The sequence below is a fragment of the Xiphophorus couchianus genome, chromosome 22 (genome assembly GCF_001444195.1).
Source record: "Xiphophorus couchianus chromosome 22, X_couchianus-1.0, whole genome shotgun sequence".
In the NCBI taxonomy this organism is placed as follows: domain Eukaryota; kingdom Metazoa; phylum Chordata; class Actinopteri; order Cyprinodontiformes; family Poeciliidae; genus Xiphophorus; species Xiphophorus couchianus.
This window is the reverse complement of record NC_040249.1, coordinates 649,804-670,072: the sequence shown is the minus strand read 5'-3', so window position 1 is coordinate 670,072 and position 20,269 is coordinate 649,804. Positions and strand designations below refer to the sequence as shown.

The window sequence follows — 20,269 nt, the reverse complement described above, 5'->3', positions numbered from 1 at the left end:
GGTCAGCATCAGTTACACGCAGAGCAGAAAACACCGAGGACATGAGGGAGATTGTCCCCCCGTTCAGAACAGGTCAGTGGGCTCCGAGTCCTCGACTTCTGCTCCCAGATGGCTCTCCTGGTAAATGCGGCGGTTTGGAAAAGACGGAAAATTTTGACGTTTTTCACGTGTTCTTAATTATGAACACGTGAAGAACCCTACACTGACCCGCTGTGTCCTCATCATCAAAGCTGGTTCAGAGTGATGAAGAAGAGAGACAGAGAGGGTCGGATAGAGAGACACAGTGTGTGCCTGACTGGTTTTTATTAAAATTTTTATTTAATTACTATAACATTGTGCAATATTTCACTGAGATGGTTTTTACAACTGGAAAAACTGATTTCTGATTTCCGAGAAGAGGAACGATTGAAGAACCTGAAGCCGAACTTGTTCTGAGAAGGTGAACAGCATCCGACCCAAATGGAGGTGCTGGTGAAATATTATAGAGACGCTTTCTGGCACCTGACCTTTGTACAGTTGAAACTCGTCTGCTTTAACAGAACTGATTTCTAATAGATGAATTGATCTGTAAACATCTGGTGACAACAGGCAAGAGGCGGGGTCAAACTGGACAGGTCACCAGTCCATCACAGGGCAACACAGAGACAGACAGGACTGACAACCATGCACACACACACCCACACCCCTACTCCCCCCCGCCCCACACACACACCAACAGCGCATTCTGCGCCTCGGAGGGAGGAAGAGGACCTAAGGAGGATTTAGAGAGATCAACCAACCTGACAGTCATGTTTTTCTGCTGTGGGAGGTTCCAGGAAAAACCCCGGCATGCACAGGGAGAACATGCAAACTCCATGCGGGATTCGAACCCACAACCTTCTTGACCACGTCAGTAGATATTGTATTTGAATCTTTCTGTCATTGTATTCCCAACTCGCTCACATACCCTCTCTGTCCATATGGGGGCGCTGTAAACACACATAACGTGGCTTTTTGACTTCAGGTGTGGCAGACACGTTGTGCCATCAGGACAGATGTTTTAGCGCCAAACAATAAAGTGGCGCAGCGCAGTGAACACCCCCCCCCCCTCCCGCATGCCTCCGTCCCCCGCACACACACGCACACACACACCTCCCCAGCTGTTACTAACTGACAGACTGGCTGAGTGTGTGACTGCTTGGTTAAAACAGGGAGGTGACCATCAGCGGCGGCAGCTCAGTGGAGAATAGCTCCTCTATGAACGCCCCTCAGCTCAGACTCTGTTCTGTGAATCACATTTTCCACTTTGAGCAGAGCTCCTCCAGCGCGGGCCGCGCTCTCAAACTTTTCTTCCTCCCTCCAAGGCGCAAAAAAAAAAAAAAAAAAAAAAAAAAAAAAAGAAGCAGCGGATGCGCTGTTGGCACATGGTTTGCGGCTGAAAACGCCCCGAAAAAAAAAAAAGATCAGGAAAGGCGAAGGATCGGCGGACCTTTTACTGAACAATGCTGGAGCTCTTCTCGGTTTCGTGTCTGATGGGACGTTTGGACCAGCTGTCCTGCTGAAGCCGTCGGTCCAAATGGAGACAATAGGACGGGTTGTGCCCCACTCTGAGCGCTGATCTCAGACACAGACACACACAGACATGGATCTCCAGGTGATCGTCTGGCTGGTCTACAGCGTTCTGCTGCCAGCCGTCCTCCTAACAGGTAGGCACCTATCCGCTGTCGGCCCGGTTCGGTTCGGTTCAGCTGGCAGGACGTGCTGTGGGGATCTGGGGGAGCTTTTCTCTCAGCGTTTAGCTGAAACCCGTGACGGGGTGGTAACTGCAACTGTAAGCGCAGCAGCAGCTGCTGCTGCTGCAGAGTGAACTTTTCACACACTGGAACATTTTTCCAGTAAGTCCAGCCAACATGAAGGCAGAGGGGTTGAGCTGGTTCCTGCTGCTGCTGCTGCTGCTGCCGGGGAACCTTCAGGTTGGAAATAGAAGCTTAGCGCTGTTTGCGGCCAGACTGCTGCGCTAATTAGAGGGAAAAGTCCTTATCGTTCTGCCGCACATAGGTGCGCACTGGGCTTTTACGCAAACACAGTTGAGATAGGCTGACTTTTCCGAACTGAAACGGACCCGAGTCCGCCTGATTGAATTCAGAACCTCCATAAAAATGTGAAGGAGGATCCCGGGAACCGGCCATTCTGTCAACTTTGAGGAGCGCTGAAAAAGCGCAGAGCCGGGACGAGGCATACGCAAACAAAGCAGCCGATTAACGCCCGGAAAACCATCAGGGGGAAACACAAGACATTCTTTTTTTTCTGTTTCAGGAGTCATACTTCAGAAATAGCTATGCAAAACCAAACTTTTCACCCCTCCCCCTCCTTCCCCAGAGAGCAGTTAGTATTTGGAAAGCCATCAGTAGGTGTATAGGGTCAAATTAGGAGTGAAAATGTGAAGAGCTTTAAGAAATTTCAATGGTTTCTGCTTTACATCCACTAGGATCATCATCAGATCCTTTGATCGGTGAGAAAAGTGTGTGTGAACCAGCTGAGAGACAAACGGCTTTTTACAGTGATTGCTTTTCAATCCACCATAAGTCTTTGTGTTTTAACATGGTGTCTGAGTTCTGCATAATTTCTGTCAGGCAGGTTTGTGGGACGCGAGCTTCACATTCTGATCCAAACTCAGCCAGAAAACAAAAACCTGAGCAAAAGCACTGAGAGAAACCAGGAACACTTTCAGCTCACAGCAACAATCTGCATCACTCAGGCCCTGGAAACAATGGATTTGTTTGTTTGTTTGTTTTTTATTTGTGTCACAAAATGAAAGTAATAATGAGCCTGACTGAAGTAAATACACTTTTATAGGCATTTTGAAAACCGTCCATTATTTTGTTGGTTGTTGTCCTGACTTTATAACAGGAAACATGCTGCTGCTCTAAAGGACCTGGATGGTTGAACAAGTGTTTTAAGTAAAATTAATAAAAAAACAAAACAGGAGCCTGAATGTATCATCTGTTCTGTGAGTGAAGCAAACCTTTATTCAGCTGCTGAATCAGAAGCTATGAATAATTGTTACTATTACAGCTGTAAACAGGAGCGTGGCAACAACACTTTGTCAAAGAGTAAGGAGAGAAATGCTGGTTTTCACCCTCAGATACTGATTTACTCAGGAGCTAAAATCTTTTATTTAGTTTTTTTTTTTTTTTACCAAAATATTTCTATTGAAATTTTCCACTTTGAAAATACAGTCATTTACCAGCCTGAACCAGCTTCTGTTATAATCACAGTACCATTAAAAGCCCATTCTGGGGCTAAAACTAATCCAAGTCGGAGAAATGAAAACCAAAAATGAAAAGTTGAATCTAAAGTCGTTTTAATTGAAACATTCTCTTTGAGCGACTGTCTATCAGCTGATTGTTGCGCATCAGTAGGGTGGCCCAGTTTCTGCCTGACTGGAACGGAGCGTTTGTGATTTATGAAAGCAAACTGAAATGATACTTGAGTTAGTCAGGCCAATCCTGTAGAGGGCTTTATAGGAACGTTTTGTTTCTGTCTCAAATATGTAAAATATCTTTATGTTTATCTTTATTCTCTTGGATGTTTACGTCTAAAGTAAAAACAAGTGCAGAGAATTTTTCCTCGCGTTCTTATTCTTCCAACGTTATTGTCCCAGTAAATCGAGGTGGGATTTAGTCGGTCTGTCCAGACTTCCTGTTTTGTTTGTGTTGCTTATGGTTTTTAAAATGATAGCGTGGTGTCCTGTAAGCCTGGACGTGTGTGTCTGTCTGTGTGTGTGTGTGTGTGCGTGTGTGTGTGAAGCTGTAGATGAAACAACCACATAAATATAAACGAACAGAGCTGAATTCAGCCTAGATCTAATTTTGACATAAGCCAGATTTACACGGGCTTAAATCTGACGTAAGCCAGTGTGAAACACAAAATCTTACCAAGTAATTTTGGTCTAATTTCTAGAGCAAATATATTAGCACACTTGAAATAAGGCAAAACTAACTTACAAGTAACTTTTTACCAAGATACAGAAGCTTGTTTTAAGTAAATAATTCCTTAATATTAATGAAAAAGTGCTAGCTCCAATGCCAGATTATTTAGCTTAAAACGAGACATTTTTTTTTCCATACATTTATTTATCTGCCAATAGAAAAAGAACTTTTTTATCATCTTGCATGGATGCAGTTAGATGAGCTGCGGTGTTTTTTACTGTAGTTGGAAGGGACCCAAATCAAATTCTGCTGAGGTCCTCAAATAGCCTTGGAGCGGTTCTGTTCAGAGGTAACCGTGGTACCTGACACCTGACCCGTGTGTTTCTGGGAGTCCAGAGGACTGCCAGCTATGAGTGATGAAATTACAGCGAGGAATGGCAACCAGGAGTACTAAACTAACCCCAAAGACGTGAAGCTGAGCCTCAGCTCTCTCTCTCTGGGTGTTTTACCATAAAAAACAGAGTTAGACTTAACATTATAGAGCTTTCTCATGCGGCCCTGCTGCTGGGCAGAGGACTTTAAAGGGTCAATGAAACTTTTTGCGTCACATTGTGGGCCACAAATTTATAGGAGGGTTTGGGAAAAAAAATCAAGTGTATGATAAAAGAACTTGGGCGCCCAGAACAGAGAAGCTAATGTGGTTTCCAGACGAACCAGGAGGCGGTAAATAATTGGCTGCCAGATTTACAGGGAACCAGATACACAAAAATATTGCAAATGTTTTCGCACCCCCTGACAATTTTCATGTTTGGTCACATTACAACCACAAATGTGTTTTATTTATTTATTTTTTTTCTTACAAAAGAAATCATAAAAATGTGGAGTCCATTATTATTCACCTAATAAAAGTTTTAGATGCAGTTTTCCCCCCCTCCAACACCTGTGAACATCAGTTTTCAAGTCTTGCCACAGATTATTTATTAAATTTAAGTCTGGACTTTGACTAGACCATTTGAAGACATGAACATGCTTTAACACGGGTGTCTGATTTTATGCGGCCCCTCTAACTGCACAGGTGGTTGATGCTGACAGATACTTTTTATTTACTGGTCAATGTAAAATTGTTATTGGAATAACTTTCTTACAAAGGGAAATGTACAATTAGTCTTTTTACAACCAAGCTCCTATAATAAGTAGAACGACGTCTTTCCAGAGAATATGACAAAAATACCGACTTTGCTGCTTTCAAATCAGTACATTTATGTCTGCTTAAAACAAAAAACAGAATTGTTTTAACTCAATTCAGCTCTGTTGTTCTGTATCGGATCGTATCGGCCGATACCAAACCACAGATATCGGTATTGGAAGTACATATCATGATCTTATAATCTGAGAACAAGTTTGTTCAATCGAGGCCAAAAACATTTTGCGTTTTAATACAGAAAACACTCAAACGGACCCTTTTCACGTGTTCCCTGCAGACTTGGTTCAAAGGTTAATCTCAATTTCTTCTGTCTTTCTTCTCGCGTCTCCTCCATAAATGTCAGCTTTGTGGAGTGCACAGCCAGCAGTTGTTATGTCATCGAGGACCTGTAGATGATCACACAGCATTAGCAGCACTTGAAGGAGGAAACCTAAGCACATTATGAAGGCTCCGACATTCACCAGGAGGGACAATATTAAGAAAGGATTGGTATTTTATGTGTCAAGAACTTCACGTCCCTGTGACATCTGCGTCTGGCCTTTGTACTCAGATGTCTGGCTCTCTGCGGTGTGTCTGCATAATGAACAGCTTCGCTTTCTCCTCAGTCGGCTCCCAGTGACGCCAGAGCAGAGGCTGCTGTACAGGGCTGTCACACAAACACAATTTGCTGGATTTTCCTGGAACTGATTTTACTAAATGATGATATTGTTATTTTGAGGACCGTACTCAGCTAACATAATGATAATAATATCAATAATAATATTAGCGTCTTATCATTGCAACTTATCACACTCAAAGATTAAAAACACGTACATTTCTAAAGAACGTTTATCAGTCGAACTGGAAACATTTCAAACGTCCTAAATAAATAAAACAAATGAAACGTTTAAAACAGATTCATGAAGCGCCAGGGGCCAAAATTGCATTTCAAAAAAATAATAATCATTCAGTTTAGACGGGGAAAACAGGCAAAAGTGGCAGGTAGGGCAAAACTGACTTTGCAATGTTTCTCAAAATGGCGGCTTTTCATTTTCAGTGATTTTAAAGGACAGCATCGCTTTATTAAATGTTTATTAACTGTTGTCTAAATGAAAACTTTGCGCTCGTTTTAATTTATCATGCAATGAATTGATTTATTGCTCATTGTGACTGGCTCACTGCTATAGTTCTCCAAGTGGGAAACTTTGATGGATGGGACTGGCATTGTTTCAGGGTCGACGATGAATATTGGCTGTGCATTACAATAAATTACTAGAGATACACCGATCCGATATTAATATCTGTGTTAGTCCTGATACTGAACATTTTATATTCTGTATCCTTACAATGTGCCCGATCTGCAACGGCAGATCTATTCAGTCTAATTCTATGCTTTGTGCTCTGAGTGATGTTGCGCTTTATTTATTTTGCATTAAATTTTGAATTTTGAATTGCACTTTCTAAACCGTTTGAAATATAGTTTGTTGCAGTTTATTCTTACATGTTTGACCAAGCTGGCGAAGCCATCAGTGGATTTGAATGTGCTGAACTGGTGCAGAGTCATCAAATGGATTTGTAATTCAGTACATTTCTGTCCATTTTAAGTCACTTCAGATGTTGTTCTGTATCGGACCGTATCGGCTGACACTAAACCTCAGATATCGGTATCGGAAGTTATATATAAAAGTGCATCTTTATAAATAATTATAGTGTAAATACATCATGTAAGAAATTTTCAGTGGGAGAAACTGTTGCTACATCAGTAACATCCTCCTGGTACCGTCCATTAAGGGCCGTGGCTACAGGTGCTCCATGTCCGGTCATGTTGCTACCTGTCTGTCCAACACAAAGTGTGGGATCCGGCTGGATCACCAGCTCTGACTCAGCCTGATCTGTCAGATCTTGAGGCTTTGTTACACCAGCTTTTTTTTATTTTACGGGACGAACACGATGATGTCATGACTCAGTCCTGCAGGCCCGAGGGGCGACACACCCTGAGCTTCTGCTGTCACCTCATATTCCTCCACTGGTTGAACATTTTTTTCTCGTCACTGAGTTTATCACTGTGTAGAAATATGGCAGTTTGTCTGAAGCCGGACAAAGTCGTCCACTCTGTCTGCGAAGGACTGCGTCGCTATTGAAATTCTTTCCTTTCACGGCTTTTCATTCGACAGAGGGGAAGTGGCAGGCCTCCCTGTTCATCTCCATCCTCTCTGAACGCCGGCGTTTCATGTGGTTTCAGAGAATTGGCACACCCAGGCCCAACACGGGAGAAGTTGTGGAAAATGTTGAGCCTTTCTCTTCGCTTCCTGTGAATGTGAGCGGTTCCTCTCAGCATGAAGCCTCTTTTTGTTTTATCAGTGCCAACATGTTTTCTCAGTTGTTCATGGAATAATAAAAAAAAATCCTCTCAGGAATAAAAGCGCTCCAGCAAACTCCTCTGTGTAGCAATAAATGTCACTCAGTGACTATCTGAACCTTTAGACTGGAGCAGAAGAAAATCCTGCCTGATTGAGGAAGATCTGACTCCCCTTTAATGTGATTGGTTCCTTCTTTTCCTGCCTGTGTTGAAATCCTGGGGTTACAGAAACTGAAGGCTTGTAGAAATCCCCCACACACACACGCACACACACACACACACGCCCACACAGCCAACACTTTAGGAACGTGTGTCTGTTGTAGGTAGAGAGAAAGTAGGGTCAGAGATATCGTTGTTTGGCTACATGCTACATGTTTCCAGGCTGTTTGTTTGAGCCAGTGGTCATATTGTTCCAGAGGAAACAAAGGTTCAACGATGTCATCATACACACAGTTATGTTTCTGTCACTGCTGAAGACATTGTTTGAATTTCCTGGAGGAAAGAATCTCAAGAATCTCTCATTAAATCATGTCTTCATGCTAACGATGAGCCGTACGGACTCATCGTATGGCTAACGTTTGTAAAAACATTTTTAGCTTTGTCGACTCTGACTGGTGGCCGGCTGGATGGAAACAATACAGTTCAACTTATTTACAATCAGTCAACACACTCTCTACCTTAGTTGTTTGGGGATGGGAAAGAAGACTCAATTTTTACCTACTTTGTGTAAAAGTCAGGAGTTTATTAAATGAACACAGGCAAAAGAAGCACAACAGGATTTTATTTTAAAAACATTTTTATCTTCGGTGTATTTGGAGACGTGTCTGACATTAATTCAGGCTGCAAGAAAGAATGAGAACCTTAAGAAACCCTGGTGGCTCAGCAGAGGACAGCCAGCTCGCTCTGTTTGCTCTTTTTGAACCTTCAAACTTTGGATGGTGATGTGAAAAAGTGCTTTTTTTCCCCCTCACAGGGTCCTGTCTTTTTTTTCTTCCCAAGCAATAAACACCTTCATTTAAAAACTGCATTTTCAGTTTACTTGTATGGTCTTGGACTAATAACTAAATTGGTTTGATGCTCTGAAACACTGGAATGTCACAAATGTGCAAAAAAGAAATCAGATCACCCCGGCCACGGTGGAGAACTCAGGAACAGGAACTTAAAGGGAAACAGGCTTGAGGTGTGGCCAGGGTGCTGAAGGGGACTGTGAGGGAGGCAGAGGAAGTGATGAAGGTGGCACAGAAGAGGATAGTGATGATGATGATGATGATGATGCTGTATGGTGGCGCAGGAGAGGATGATGGAAAAGTTAATGCAGGAAAGGATGGAAGATGACGATGGCGGACCATTGGAGGAAGGTAGTCAGGTGATGCAGTGAGGACCAGAGGTGTGACGGGAAAATTTTAGGATCCGTCAAGGAATGATGGAAACTGACCAGCTTATACCTGCTGGGGAGGTGATCAGTGACATGGGAACCATGTGACTATAATCAACAGAAAATACTTTAGCTGTGGGAAAATGAGGTTTGTTTAAGAAGGACCAGTTCACAACATAAGTCATCTCAATCCACTTTAAAAAAAGTGGATTTACATTTATATTTATGTCAGTAAACTCAGATTTGTTTTCAGATCTGCTTCCATGTAAATCTCTGGGAGTGTGTCTGGACGTTGAGGTTAACCGGGTTAACCATACTAGCTGTGTCTCACCAGCTCCAGTGTGAACGTACGGCCTCCGTTTAACCGCCATCAATCTCTCCGTTTTCCCACTCTGTCGTGCTGCTGTGCTCTACACTTCACTCATTTATGGTGGACAAATTACAAAAGACACTTCTAGTTGTGCTGTGTGCTTCCAGCAGATGTGTATCCATTATAAAGAGCTCAACCCCCCCCCCAAACAATTTCATATATGTGGTGTTTCCATTAAATAAGAAATGAAATGACAATCATAGTAAGTCATTAAAAATCATGGCGGCCATAGATGTGAACATTAGCATAATACAGTATATACTCATAATTCAGCCATGATACTAGCGCACATTAATCAGCTATGAGACATCAGCGTCTTATTCAGGCGGTGGAGCGACAAGCTCCGCCTACTTGGGAGCAGCTATGTCTGCGGCGTTTTGGGGAAATTATAGTCGGCTATTTTATAGAAGAGTTATGGATTAAACACGTTGGAATTGTGCAGTTTATTTTAATGAATTGTGTGATGTTGTGACAGCTCTGGTGGGAGCCAGCTGCACATTGTCCAAAAAACTAAAACAAACTACATCATCCTACTACCACTTCCTGATGTCTTCTTTGTAGTTTACACCAGCTGCTGATCTCATGACTGTGATGGAAAAAAAGTGTTTCCATTACAGTTCAGTGAAATACATCTATTCCGATAAGTCCGAAAAATCCACCTTTTGAAGTTGGCGTGTTTCCATTAAGCAGATTTATTTTTGTAATTTCAATCTACATAATTCTGTGATCAGCAGTTAGTGCTGTTTGCCCCATGTATTTGGCAGGAGATCAGATTCAGTGTTTTCTCATCTTCCTCTCTTTCTGGTTCTCATTGGCCAGATTTGACCGGATCAAATATAGAACACATCCTGAAGATTCAAAGAAGTTCTGGGAGCCTGTTACTCTGTCATGCTGACTCACATCCTGGTTGTTTGTCCTGTCTTCTAGTGAGAGAGTTGGTGCTTACATATAAACTGTAATAATCGTTTCTTTTTTTTTTTTGCTCTGCTAGTGACGGCTAATAAGATGTTTTATGATGTTTTTTCTGTTTATGCGAAGTGACTTGGCTCCTGTTGTTCTAATGGGAAGGACAGTTGTCTGACATAATTGTGTGCAGATGAGTCCTGATCAGTTTAACAGTACTGGCCCTTTGCTCACATGCCAGACCTTGCTGGCAGTGTGAATGCTATCTTTCAGTTTTAAAAAGCTCATGGAAAACATTATCCTGAAGCCAAGGAGACTCTGCCAATTCAACAAAACTTGGCGGTTTCTGTCTTTTTCATTTCTGCTTTTATTGCTGAGCCGCCTTGTTTGGAGTTCAGGACTGTGATCATCGACCATCTGTTCCTGACGTTTTCTCTGTCTGGGTTCATCTGTGTGGTGCCTCTTCACTTTGTTGAAGACGAGTGTTCTCCTGAATTTATCCTCGTCGTCAGTATTTAGTGATGTCTCCAGCATATGCACTAACTTCCTGTATGCCACCCTGGAGGACAGGCCGAAGGCAGCGATTACAAAACTCTGCTAGCTTTTAACAATTAAGCACATTTTAGAAATCAAAAACAAAGATGTGACAAGAGGCCTTTTGTCATTTAATGGTTAGCAACACAAGCTGGGATAAGACAGCAGACAGCTATTAAGAAAAAACTGATGGTGATATCTGTCATAAATAGATCATCTGGGAGAAGTATTTCTGGTTTGTTCAAACACCCTGATTTGTCATGTTCTTTGTTTAATTTAACACAACAAAATAAAAAGTTATGTTATCCCAGTGTCAGTGAACTACATGTCAACGTTTCTGGTTGACACCATCCAATGATGCAGATGTAAACCAACATTTTATTGCCTTTAAAATTTGTTCTCTATGAAATATGCTGAAATATAAAGTTAAACCCAAAGTTATTCCTGGTAGATTTAAGTTTAATCTTTTCATATGACCACACTGTTTCTTTTGTCTGGTAACATTAACTGTCATGCAGATTCCTGATTTGCTTTTATGGGAGCTAAAGGTGATGTCAGCGAGGCCATTTCAGCCTGCAGCCCACAATTCAAGCTAAATCATCAAAATACCAGAGGTGACACTCAAAAAGCTGTCACCTTGGCACCAGTCCCTTGCTGCCTTCCATATGTAACACTACCCAGCAGAAGGGTGTTGGGGTGTGGGATGAGTACCTGGTTGCAGTAGTAGTAGTTCCTGACAATCCACACATGCCCTTAATGATACCATGTGAGTTATTCTGGTCACACGTCCCAAGGTCCCTGTTATCGCTTAAATTTTATGTAATTAGAAACCTTTTTGTTTCACTGACATGGATTTATAACACTTCCAGTTGTGCGAGTCATAGCAGTGATAGCATGCTAACGCTACGTTTGGCTGCTGAGGCCAGTATCAGGGAAATCCTTGTGGATGGTTGTGTTCTTTGGTTCTGTAACGTTGCTCTTCCATAGCAACGCACAAGTCATTATCACCAACACTCTGCTTTGTGGTTGAATGAAAAGCTGTGTGTTTGTGTGGGGGAGTGTGTGTGTGTGTGTTTTTAAACTGGTGGCTCTTCACCTCATGCTATCTATGGCTCCATAAGGGTTTAGTACAAAAACAAAAACAACATCCATACATCCGATGGGTATTTTTTTGTGATATGGAAATAAAACAATATCAAAAATTTGTGCTTTATTTGGTATGGTGTTATCTCCATGGGAAATCAAAGGCAGTTCAGAGTTGTTTACTCTTTATTTTCTGGTGAACTACAAAATAACCTCCTAGTAAACACCACATGTTATTTGCTAGGAGGCTGTTGGTGTTTCTATTGCGCCACGTGGTGCTCATTAAACGCCTGGTGGAGTGCTAAATAGCATTTATGAGACGGTGCCAGGCGCTGCAAGGTAGACGAATGAAGTTTCCCTGTTTGGTACATCCACCACTCACTCTCCACTGCTGCCACAGATTACACTGAACTTTATTTGGTTTTCACTTTTGTGTAAAGGCAACTATGCCGTTATGCTATGCTGCTTGACTCTTGTTTGCTTACCAGGCATTCATGAATTGCTTTGGTGCATATCTTCAGCTACTTGATTATCTGTGATTAACACTTTCTTCACATTATTGGATTGCACTGTTATGTCTTTAGTTTGATGTTGTACTATAAAAGCATCAATTCATACACACTTGTTGGTGAAGTACTTTTGTTGAAAGTTTTTGACATTTATTTTTTTAATTAATTTTATTGCTCAGCAAAGAGTGAAGCAGTGAGAATGAAAGCTCTCAGACTTTTTTAAGATGGTTGTCGGATTTATTGAAATTTTCATAACAATTTCAAACCATTTTCTGCATTTGATTTCTCCTATAGCTGCAACCCCACTGGTAGTATTTCTTAATAAGAGACACAATGGAGCATGGCAAGAAGATTTGATCCTTTTCAACTTTGTTGGAGATTAGCTTTGCTTTCTCTTTATCTGATGATGTGAGTCAGATTTTATTTGTTGATGTGCACAACGATGGCGCACGTTGATGCCTCCCATCTCTGCTGTAGGAGAGGAAACACAATCACTACATTTGAACAAGTTCTAACTTTTACTCAAACACGTATTGTGCAACGTCCGTAAATTCTTGGCTCGTTCAATGCGATTTCCTGACTCGGTGAGAAATACTCAGCTTATGTGTGAGCTTGGATGGGCTTTACAGGGAGACGGAGACGGGATCACCACAGGCACAAAAAGGCTGATGATGGTGGAAAGAAAGTACACCCTCTATCAGGTATTGGCTTTTAAAATATGGTCATTACCAGGGCGCCCTTGTGAAAATTTAACGGATCTTCCATGGTTAAAGAAAATATAAATAAAAAATAATTCTAAGTGCACTGAATGGACTGATCAAGGTCTCACTTAACTTGATACAACAGGGTTAGTTTGACTCTGTATTTAGGATTTGGTTTTAAACCCCAAAAAGAAAGTGACTAACCTTTGATGTTTACTTTAATTAAAATTGGTCAATAAAGCCAATAAAATAAAATAATAATAAAATATTAAAATTGGTCATAAAAAAGGCACCAACTCATAGAGCCTTACAAAACAACTCAGTTTGGATAATAAAATTCACTACTCTGTTCAAAACAGCAAAAAATATTAGTGTTCATTTTTTGGTCAAAGTGGGAATGCTGCGCTAGCTTGTGCTAAACACTTAGCATGTAAGAAGCTAATGTTAGCTCAGTCAATAAGCCTGCCAGTCATTTTTTCTGCGTTAAACACATTGCTAACATGTATCATGGGTCTCTGGTGAATGTTGTGCATATAAGGGATGTAATCTTTGGCTTACGGGGCTTGGTGAGTCCTGCTGTGATTTGTCATGATAATCATGCCATGACAAAGGGAAACTAGTTCTCCGGTCACCTTTATGGAGATTTTCCCAGATTTTATCATGGACAGAGCGAGAGCCCCGCCTGTACGGCTGCTTGTTCTGTAAATCCCTTTTACCATATAACCCTGTCAGCAGAAGCAGCAGGCCTCACATTCTCTCCGTTCTCTCCTCTTTAACTTTGATGTCAAAAGTGTAATGTTGCAGGCTCTTGCCAAAATGTTGGGAGGATGGCACAGCTGGAGAATTTAGAGCCTGGCCTGCATGGCCTCCACGTCAGGCGTTAATTATGTGTGAAGAATACAGTCCTGCTGTCATTCGCTGTCTAATGCTGCAGTCGTTTACTACACGGATTGCATTTGTAGTTCAATTTACACGTTCCTTTTGAGTCAGGTTTTCTAGTTGGAGGATTTCAAAGCTTCTTTTATTAGCATTGGCATTTATTTGGTCAGATATTTCTGCTTTTATGTCTTCCAAATTCTTCCCTCCCAGTCTCCGCTTGAAGCCAAAGACTGTGTGATGCAATTAGCATCCTCTGTACCCACTAGCGCTGGACAAGGTGTTGCAAATTTATTATTATTTCATCATTACTGTCTTCGCTATTTATTTAAGTATGTCATGCCATGTCATGTCAAGTATGTCATGAGCTCAATGATTTCCATTAGCATGATTTATTGTTTTTACTTTTTCTTTCTCTCCTCTTACCAAAAGCTGGATGGTAAAAGTCTTCAGTCGAGTACTCTGGTCTCAACTGGTCCTTTTTTTAAGGAAACACGATAATTTATCTCCCAGTTACAGCAGGGTTAAAAAAAAATCTGAATTTAGGTGAGAAATTAATACATTTTTTTCTTCTGCCCTCCCTCTAAGTCGATGTTGTAAAAAGCAGTGCATTTTAAAACTGTGATGAAAACTTTACACAGTTGAAAATACAAGTTTACCTTCACCAATTAAAAAGACGTTTTTTTCTCCATGTCTGAAGGTAAATCAGACCAAATTTATATTGGTCTGATTTACCAAGAGAAATGGTAAATAATTTCTAAGTTTTAGATTGCTCTAATCTAAAACGAGATTAAAACAATTAATCTTGTTTTAGATTAATTGGAATGATGGAAATTACTTCAATTTGCTGAACACCAGAAAATGTAACAATTTTTAAAGAGATTTTTTTGTAATTTTTTATGAATTCAGAATGTTTCATACATCTGGTCGGTATCAGGGATAATCATCTGCTAAACTCGACGACTTGGGTCAAACCTTCTTTTGTTGGCGTTATCACTTCTGGTCTGATTCTTATTCCGCTCTCTCTGCCTCCAAGGATATTAAACCTTGAATTTCAAACCTCATTCTGTTGCTATGCTACATATTGCTGTTCTTAATGAGGTTGTTTTCACCGGGATCTAATGAAGATCATGTCTCCTGCTTGGTCCAGAACCTCGATAGTTGTGTGGATTGCTGTGCAGCTGAGTACTGAATGCTGCCCTTCGTTGGTGAGGTGGAACCAGACATGGAGAGAAAATGGCTGCCTGTTGCAGTGCCTGGATGTTGAAGTGTTGCCACCACGGCTGTGAGTAGACAACATGCCTGGACACCGGCTTACAGATGCTATCAGACAGGGGATTGTGAAAGCCACACGCTGCAGCCAGTTGAAAGCAGAGCTTTGGAAAAGCAACAAACCAGCATTGCAAGTTTTAAAAAAACAAACAAACAAACCCTAACACAGAGGAGAAATGTATGGTTTAAAAAAAACATCTTTTTTTGTTGTGTGATATAGCAGCGTCCTTCCAGAAGGTTTATTTTAATGTGCAGTTTTAGTTGGTCCACAGTGGCCGACCCTAACCTCAGACACTCAGGGAGAAGAGGCGTCCCTCTGTTATTTGTGAGCTGGTTAATTTTTGGACCTTCCGCAGGTCTTGGGCCTGCAGTGGAAACTCAAACAAGCAGCCTGCGGCGGAACGGTTTAGTCCTCGACTGCCCAGCTGAACGGCTCTCAGCTGCAGGTCATGTTGGAAGCTGCTGAGGGAGACAAACTGCTGCTCACTGACTTGTACCAACGTTTTATTCCGGTATCCAACTCATTGATTGCTGCCTCAGCCTTACTTGATGTCAAGTTACAGTCCGTGATTGATACGTCGATTAATACAAAGTCATGTTTAACATCACACATTAGCACAAGTATCATAAAAATTCCTTACAAATATTTCTAAATTAACGCCCCAAAATCTTTGATTTTGATTACAAAAATCCACAAAAACAATCATGAAATCCTGGATGGACTGACCAATGTGAAAAGATGTTCAATATTATTTAATTTTAAGAAACACTTTTTGAATGCTGAAACCAACAGCTATTTATTGATATTTTAACAGTTTTCTGGATTTTATCAATACATTCTGGCACAACCGGCCCTTTAAAAACATTTCAATTTTTGATTTGGCCCAAAATGAAACTGAGTTTGACATGTCTGCTCTTAGTAAACAAACAGGATGGTAACAAGAAGTAGCCTCATTAAGCAGGAATTTATATTTTTGATCTAATCCTTAATCACGACTATCATTTTGCATATATTGTGCTGTCATTTTGTGAAAAAATAATTTGTTGCATAATTTAATAATAATTTGCTCAGAATATGTTTTTAAGCTAAACACTAGTGGCATGCAACAAGTAAATTCTGGTAGTCTGTTTCTTCCGGTTGTTCAAAGAGGTTAAGATGCAAAAAAAAAAAAAAAATCATTTGATTTCTGCATTGTCATTTACATTTTCCAGAAAACCTCTTGTCCACTTGGCCTCCTGTTCTGCATGTTCCTCCTTTCGTCTCCACTAGTTGCAACTATAAAAGGCTCCCAGCTGAAGTCAGGCGTTCCACTGAAGGTTTCGAAGGTGTTTCAGCTGATATTTGGGATTCTGAGGAACACGAGTTAGACAACGTGACAGATTCCTCAAGGAGGAAGTGTTTCCGCTCTAGGAATCGGGTTCTATCTGTTCAGTCTTGCTTGTTTAGACAGCAGGGTGTTACAGAAAACACACACAGCTCTCCTGATTCACAGGCACAATGCTGAGGGGAAAACGGAGCACACTTAATGTTTGTTTACAGGAGGCCTAGCACCAAAACCAATCAGAGTCAAAATGAGGTCAAATGTCAAAGGTTGCCGTTTGGGATTAAACATGTAATTTATTAGTCAGTTTACTGCATTTCTGATACTTGAAATATACGTTTTAAAGGGCAATTGTTATGTAAAATTAAGAATTTTGAGCTTTCCATCACCTTATAATGTTATTCCCTCATCAAGAGCATATTTGATTCTTTGATGCATGATTGAGAAATGCTTTGATCTCCGTGGCAATCTTTGACATGCAGCTCCTCCTCAGAGCTGTAGTTTCCAAGCTTCTGAGCTTTTACCTCACAAAGCAGCCCTGTCCCCAAAACTCCCCACTCTGCTCCTTCAGACTAGCCAGCAGCAATTAGCAAACACCTGGTGGAACGTATGTTCTGAGCTCATTATATTGGGCTACTTCTCAGTGCAATGCTGGTAAAAACTTTGTTAAAGGGTTAATAGAGGAGTGATACTGTGATGACCTCCTCAAGGCGGAGTTTCAGAAAAGGCAGGAGTTTTTAAAGAGACAGAGTCCCAATTTCTAAAAATCTAAGAGTTAAATAATGAAGTCAAAGTTCTTTAAAGTCATATTATATATATATATATATATATATATATATATATATATATATACATACATATATACTGTATATATATATATATTTATATAAAAACGACTGAAGGTAACATAATTACTTCATTGTGCTATAAAATCCCACTATGTGACTGGAAAGCTTATAATACCGCCCCGTTAACAACAGCCACTTTTTCTGTTATTTGCCATCTTTTGCTCCATAAGCATTGCAGATAAAAGCTCTTCATTCGCTTCTGCATGCTTCTACATTTCAGGATCCAACACAACATCCTGTAGTAGTCATGCCAAGTCTGCATGTGACGCTGTGATCTCACTACAGCAGTAGAGCAGAAACGCGGAAGCAGGTGTGGAGCATGCGCGTGTGTGTTTCCTGGAGGGATTTGACAACATTATTACTAAAAAATCTTTGGCTGTTTTGATGTAAACTCAGTGCAAGCCTGAAATGATGGAAAAATTTTGTCCATAACAGGATTCCCATGTAGACACGAACATTTAACAAAACGAGGTATTTTTCCAAGCACTAACCCAAATAAATTGAGCATGCTGAGTTAAGAGACCTGATGGGATGCAGAGCATGTTATCAGAACTATAAAGACAGGTGGGACGTCCTGCTGCAGCATATTTCATACTGAAATACCAAAGGCCTGAACATGTGACCCGCTCAGGAAAGACAACAGACACAAGTCCACGTGCTGCTAACTGATAGGTGTTGTGGCCACTCACCGCTCTTATCATGTGTGTCCAGAGACATCAATGCTAATATGCTTCATGATTAGCCAGGCAGTAGGGTGGAGCTCCTCCACTCTGACTACTCGTGCACTATAACTCTTCCCCCGAACTATAGTCTTAAATAAGGCAAACACACACAAAAAAATACAATTAAAGTATATATATTTTTTTGCATTTCACTTAAATCTTAATTCAGTAATCAACCAGGAGATCTTAAAACAAGAATCAAAACCAAACATTTTGACTAAAATGTGGAGCACAGGATCCACACAGAGGTACAGGACCAGGTACTGCAGGGGAGCCCCCAGCTCAGTTCAACTATAAACTTAGCTTTATTGCTGAACTTAATATACTCCACGTTGTTGTTGCCATAGCTCAATTTTTTTTTGTTTGTTTTTGATTATGAATGTTTAAACACCTGATAATGAGGTAGACTCTATGATTGGGGAGCAAAATTGCAACATTTGCTACATTTTCGTCTTATGCGGTTCTCTTTCACACTCCACTGTGTCAAACAATCCAAACAAATTGAAAAAGCTCTTCTCCTCCTCGCCTATGGTGGTGCTGCACCAAGAACACTGAGGGAAACAACACAAAAACCTCTGAAGAAGAGGGCTAGACTTAGAGCGCAACTTCTTTGTTCACAAAATGTAAAAGAAAAAAATAGAGTAGTGTCAGATTTTAGCAGTTGTTGGATTTTTTTTGTGATTGGTAAAATAACCACTTCTCCTGCTAGCGTTTGCTTCGCTCGTTTCTTTTGGTTGTATTTACGCAGAATAGTTTTTCAATCGTATCAGAATAGGTGTATTTTTCAGAACTGCAATGGAAACCAAGTTTCACATCACATGATCAACTCCCAGATGTTACTCCTGGTGAAAACCACTAAGAAGATCACAGGAAGTAGTCGGACGATGATGGTTTGTTTTGGTTTTTGTCAGACAATGTGCAGCTGGCTCCATCAGAGCTCTCACAGCATCACACAGTTCATAAAAAATTCAACGTGTTGAATCCATAACTCTAACGTAAAATCACGGACTACAGTTTTCCCCAAAACGCTGCATATGTTGCCACTCCCTATTATAAGGGGCTTATTGCTCCAATGCATGAATAAGATGCAGACCACTCCTCTGATGGTTGATAGATGAACTCTAACTCCATGGCTGAATTATGATTATAATCTCATGTAAATGTTTGCATCTGTCACTGCAATTATATTTAACGATTTATCGCATTCAAGCTTATTCACATATGATTTTAATTTGATTTCTTATTCAATGAAATTCCATCCATCCATCCATCTTCTTCCGCTTATCCGAGGTCGGGTCGCGGGGGTAGCAGCTTCAGAAGGGAGGCCCAGACTTCCCTCTCCCCGGCCCCTTCTTCTAGCTCTTCCGGGGGAATCCCGAGGCGTTCCCAGGCCAGCCGAGAGACATAGTCCCTCCAGCGTGTCCTGGGTCTTCCCCGGGGCCTCCTCCCGGTGGGACGTGCCCGGAACACCTCACCAGGGAGGCATCCAGGAGGCATCCTGACCAGATGCCCGAGCCACCTCAACTGGCTCCTCTCGATGTGAAGGAGCAGCGGCTCTACTCTGAGTCCCTCCTGGATGACTGAGCTTCTCACCCTATCTCTAAGGGAGAGCCCAGCCACCCTACGGAGAAAACCCATTTCGGCCGCTTGTATCCGCGATCTCGTTCTTTCGGTCATGACCCAAAGCTCATGACCATAGATGAGGGTGGGAACGTAGATCGACCGGTAAATCGAGAGCTTTGCTTTTTGGCTCAGCTCTTTCTTCACCACGACGGACCGGTACAACGCCCGCTTAACGGCAGACGCTGCACCAATCCGCCTGTCGACCTCCCGCTCCCCTCTTCCCCCATTCGTGAACAAGATCCCGAGATACTTAAACTCCTCCACTTGGGGCAGGACACCCCCCCTGACCCGGAGAAGGCACTCTACCCTTTTCTGGCTCAAGACCATGGCCTCGGATTTGGAGGCACTGATCCCCATCCCGGCCGCTTCACACTCGGCTGCGAACCGCTCCAGCGAGAGCTGCAGATCACGATCTGATGAAGCCAAAAGGACCACATCGTCTGCAAAAAGCAGAGATGAGATCCTAAGGCCACCAAATCAGATCCCCTCAACACCTTGGCTGCGCCTAGAAATTCTGTCCATGAAAGTGATGAACAGAATTGGTGACAAAGGGCAGCCCTGGCGGAGTCCAACTCTCACCGGAAATGAGCCCGACTTACTGCCGGCAATGCGGACCAGACTCTGACACCGGTCATACAGGGACCTGACAGCCCGTATTCAATGAAATTGAATTTCGAA

General features: G+C 41.7%; 1 protein-coding gene across 3 annotated transcripts in view; it reads left to right on the top strand.

Moving 5' to 3' along the window:
* Nucleotides 1–1,163: 1,163 nt before the first annotated feature.
* The window catches only part of piezo1 (piezo type mechanosensitive ion channel component 1 (Er blood group)), a 70,778-nt gene continuing 51,672 nt past the window's right edge, over nt 1,164–20,269 (top strand). For all 3 annotated transcript variants that reach the window (XM_028006294.1, XM_028006295.1, XM_028006293.1), the window contains exon 1: nt 1,164–1,685. In XM_028006294.1, the coding sequence (XP_027862095.1) occupies nt 1,622–1,685 (64 nt within the window). In that variant the 5' untranslated portion in view covers nt 1,164–1,621. The remainder of the gene's footprint in view (nt 1,686–20,269) is intronic.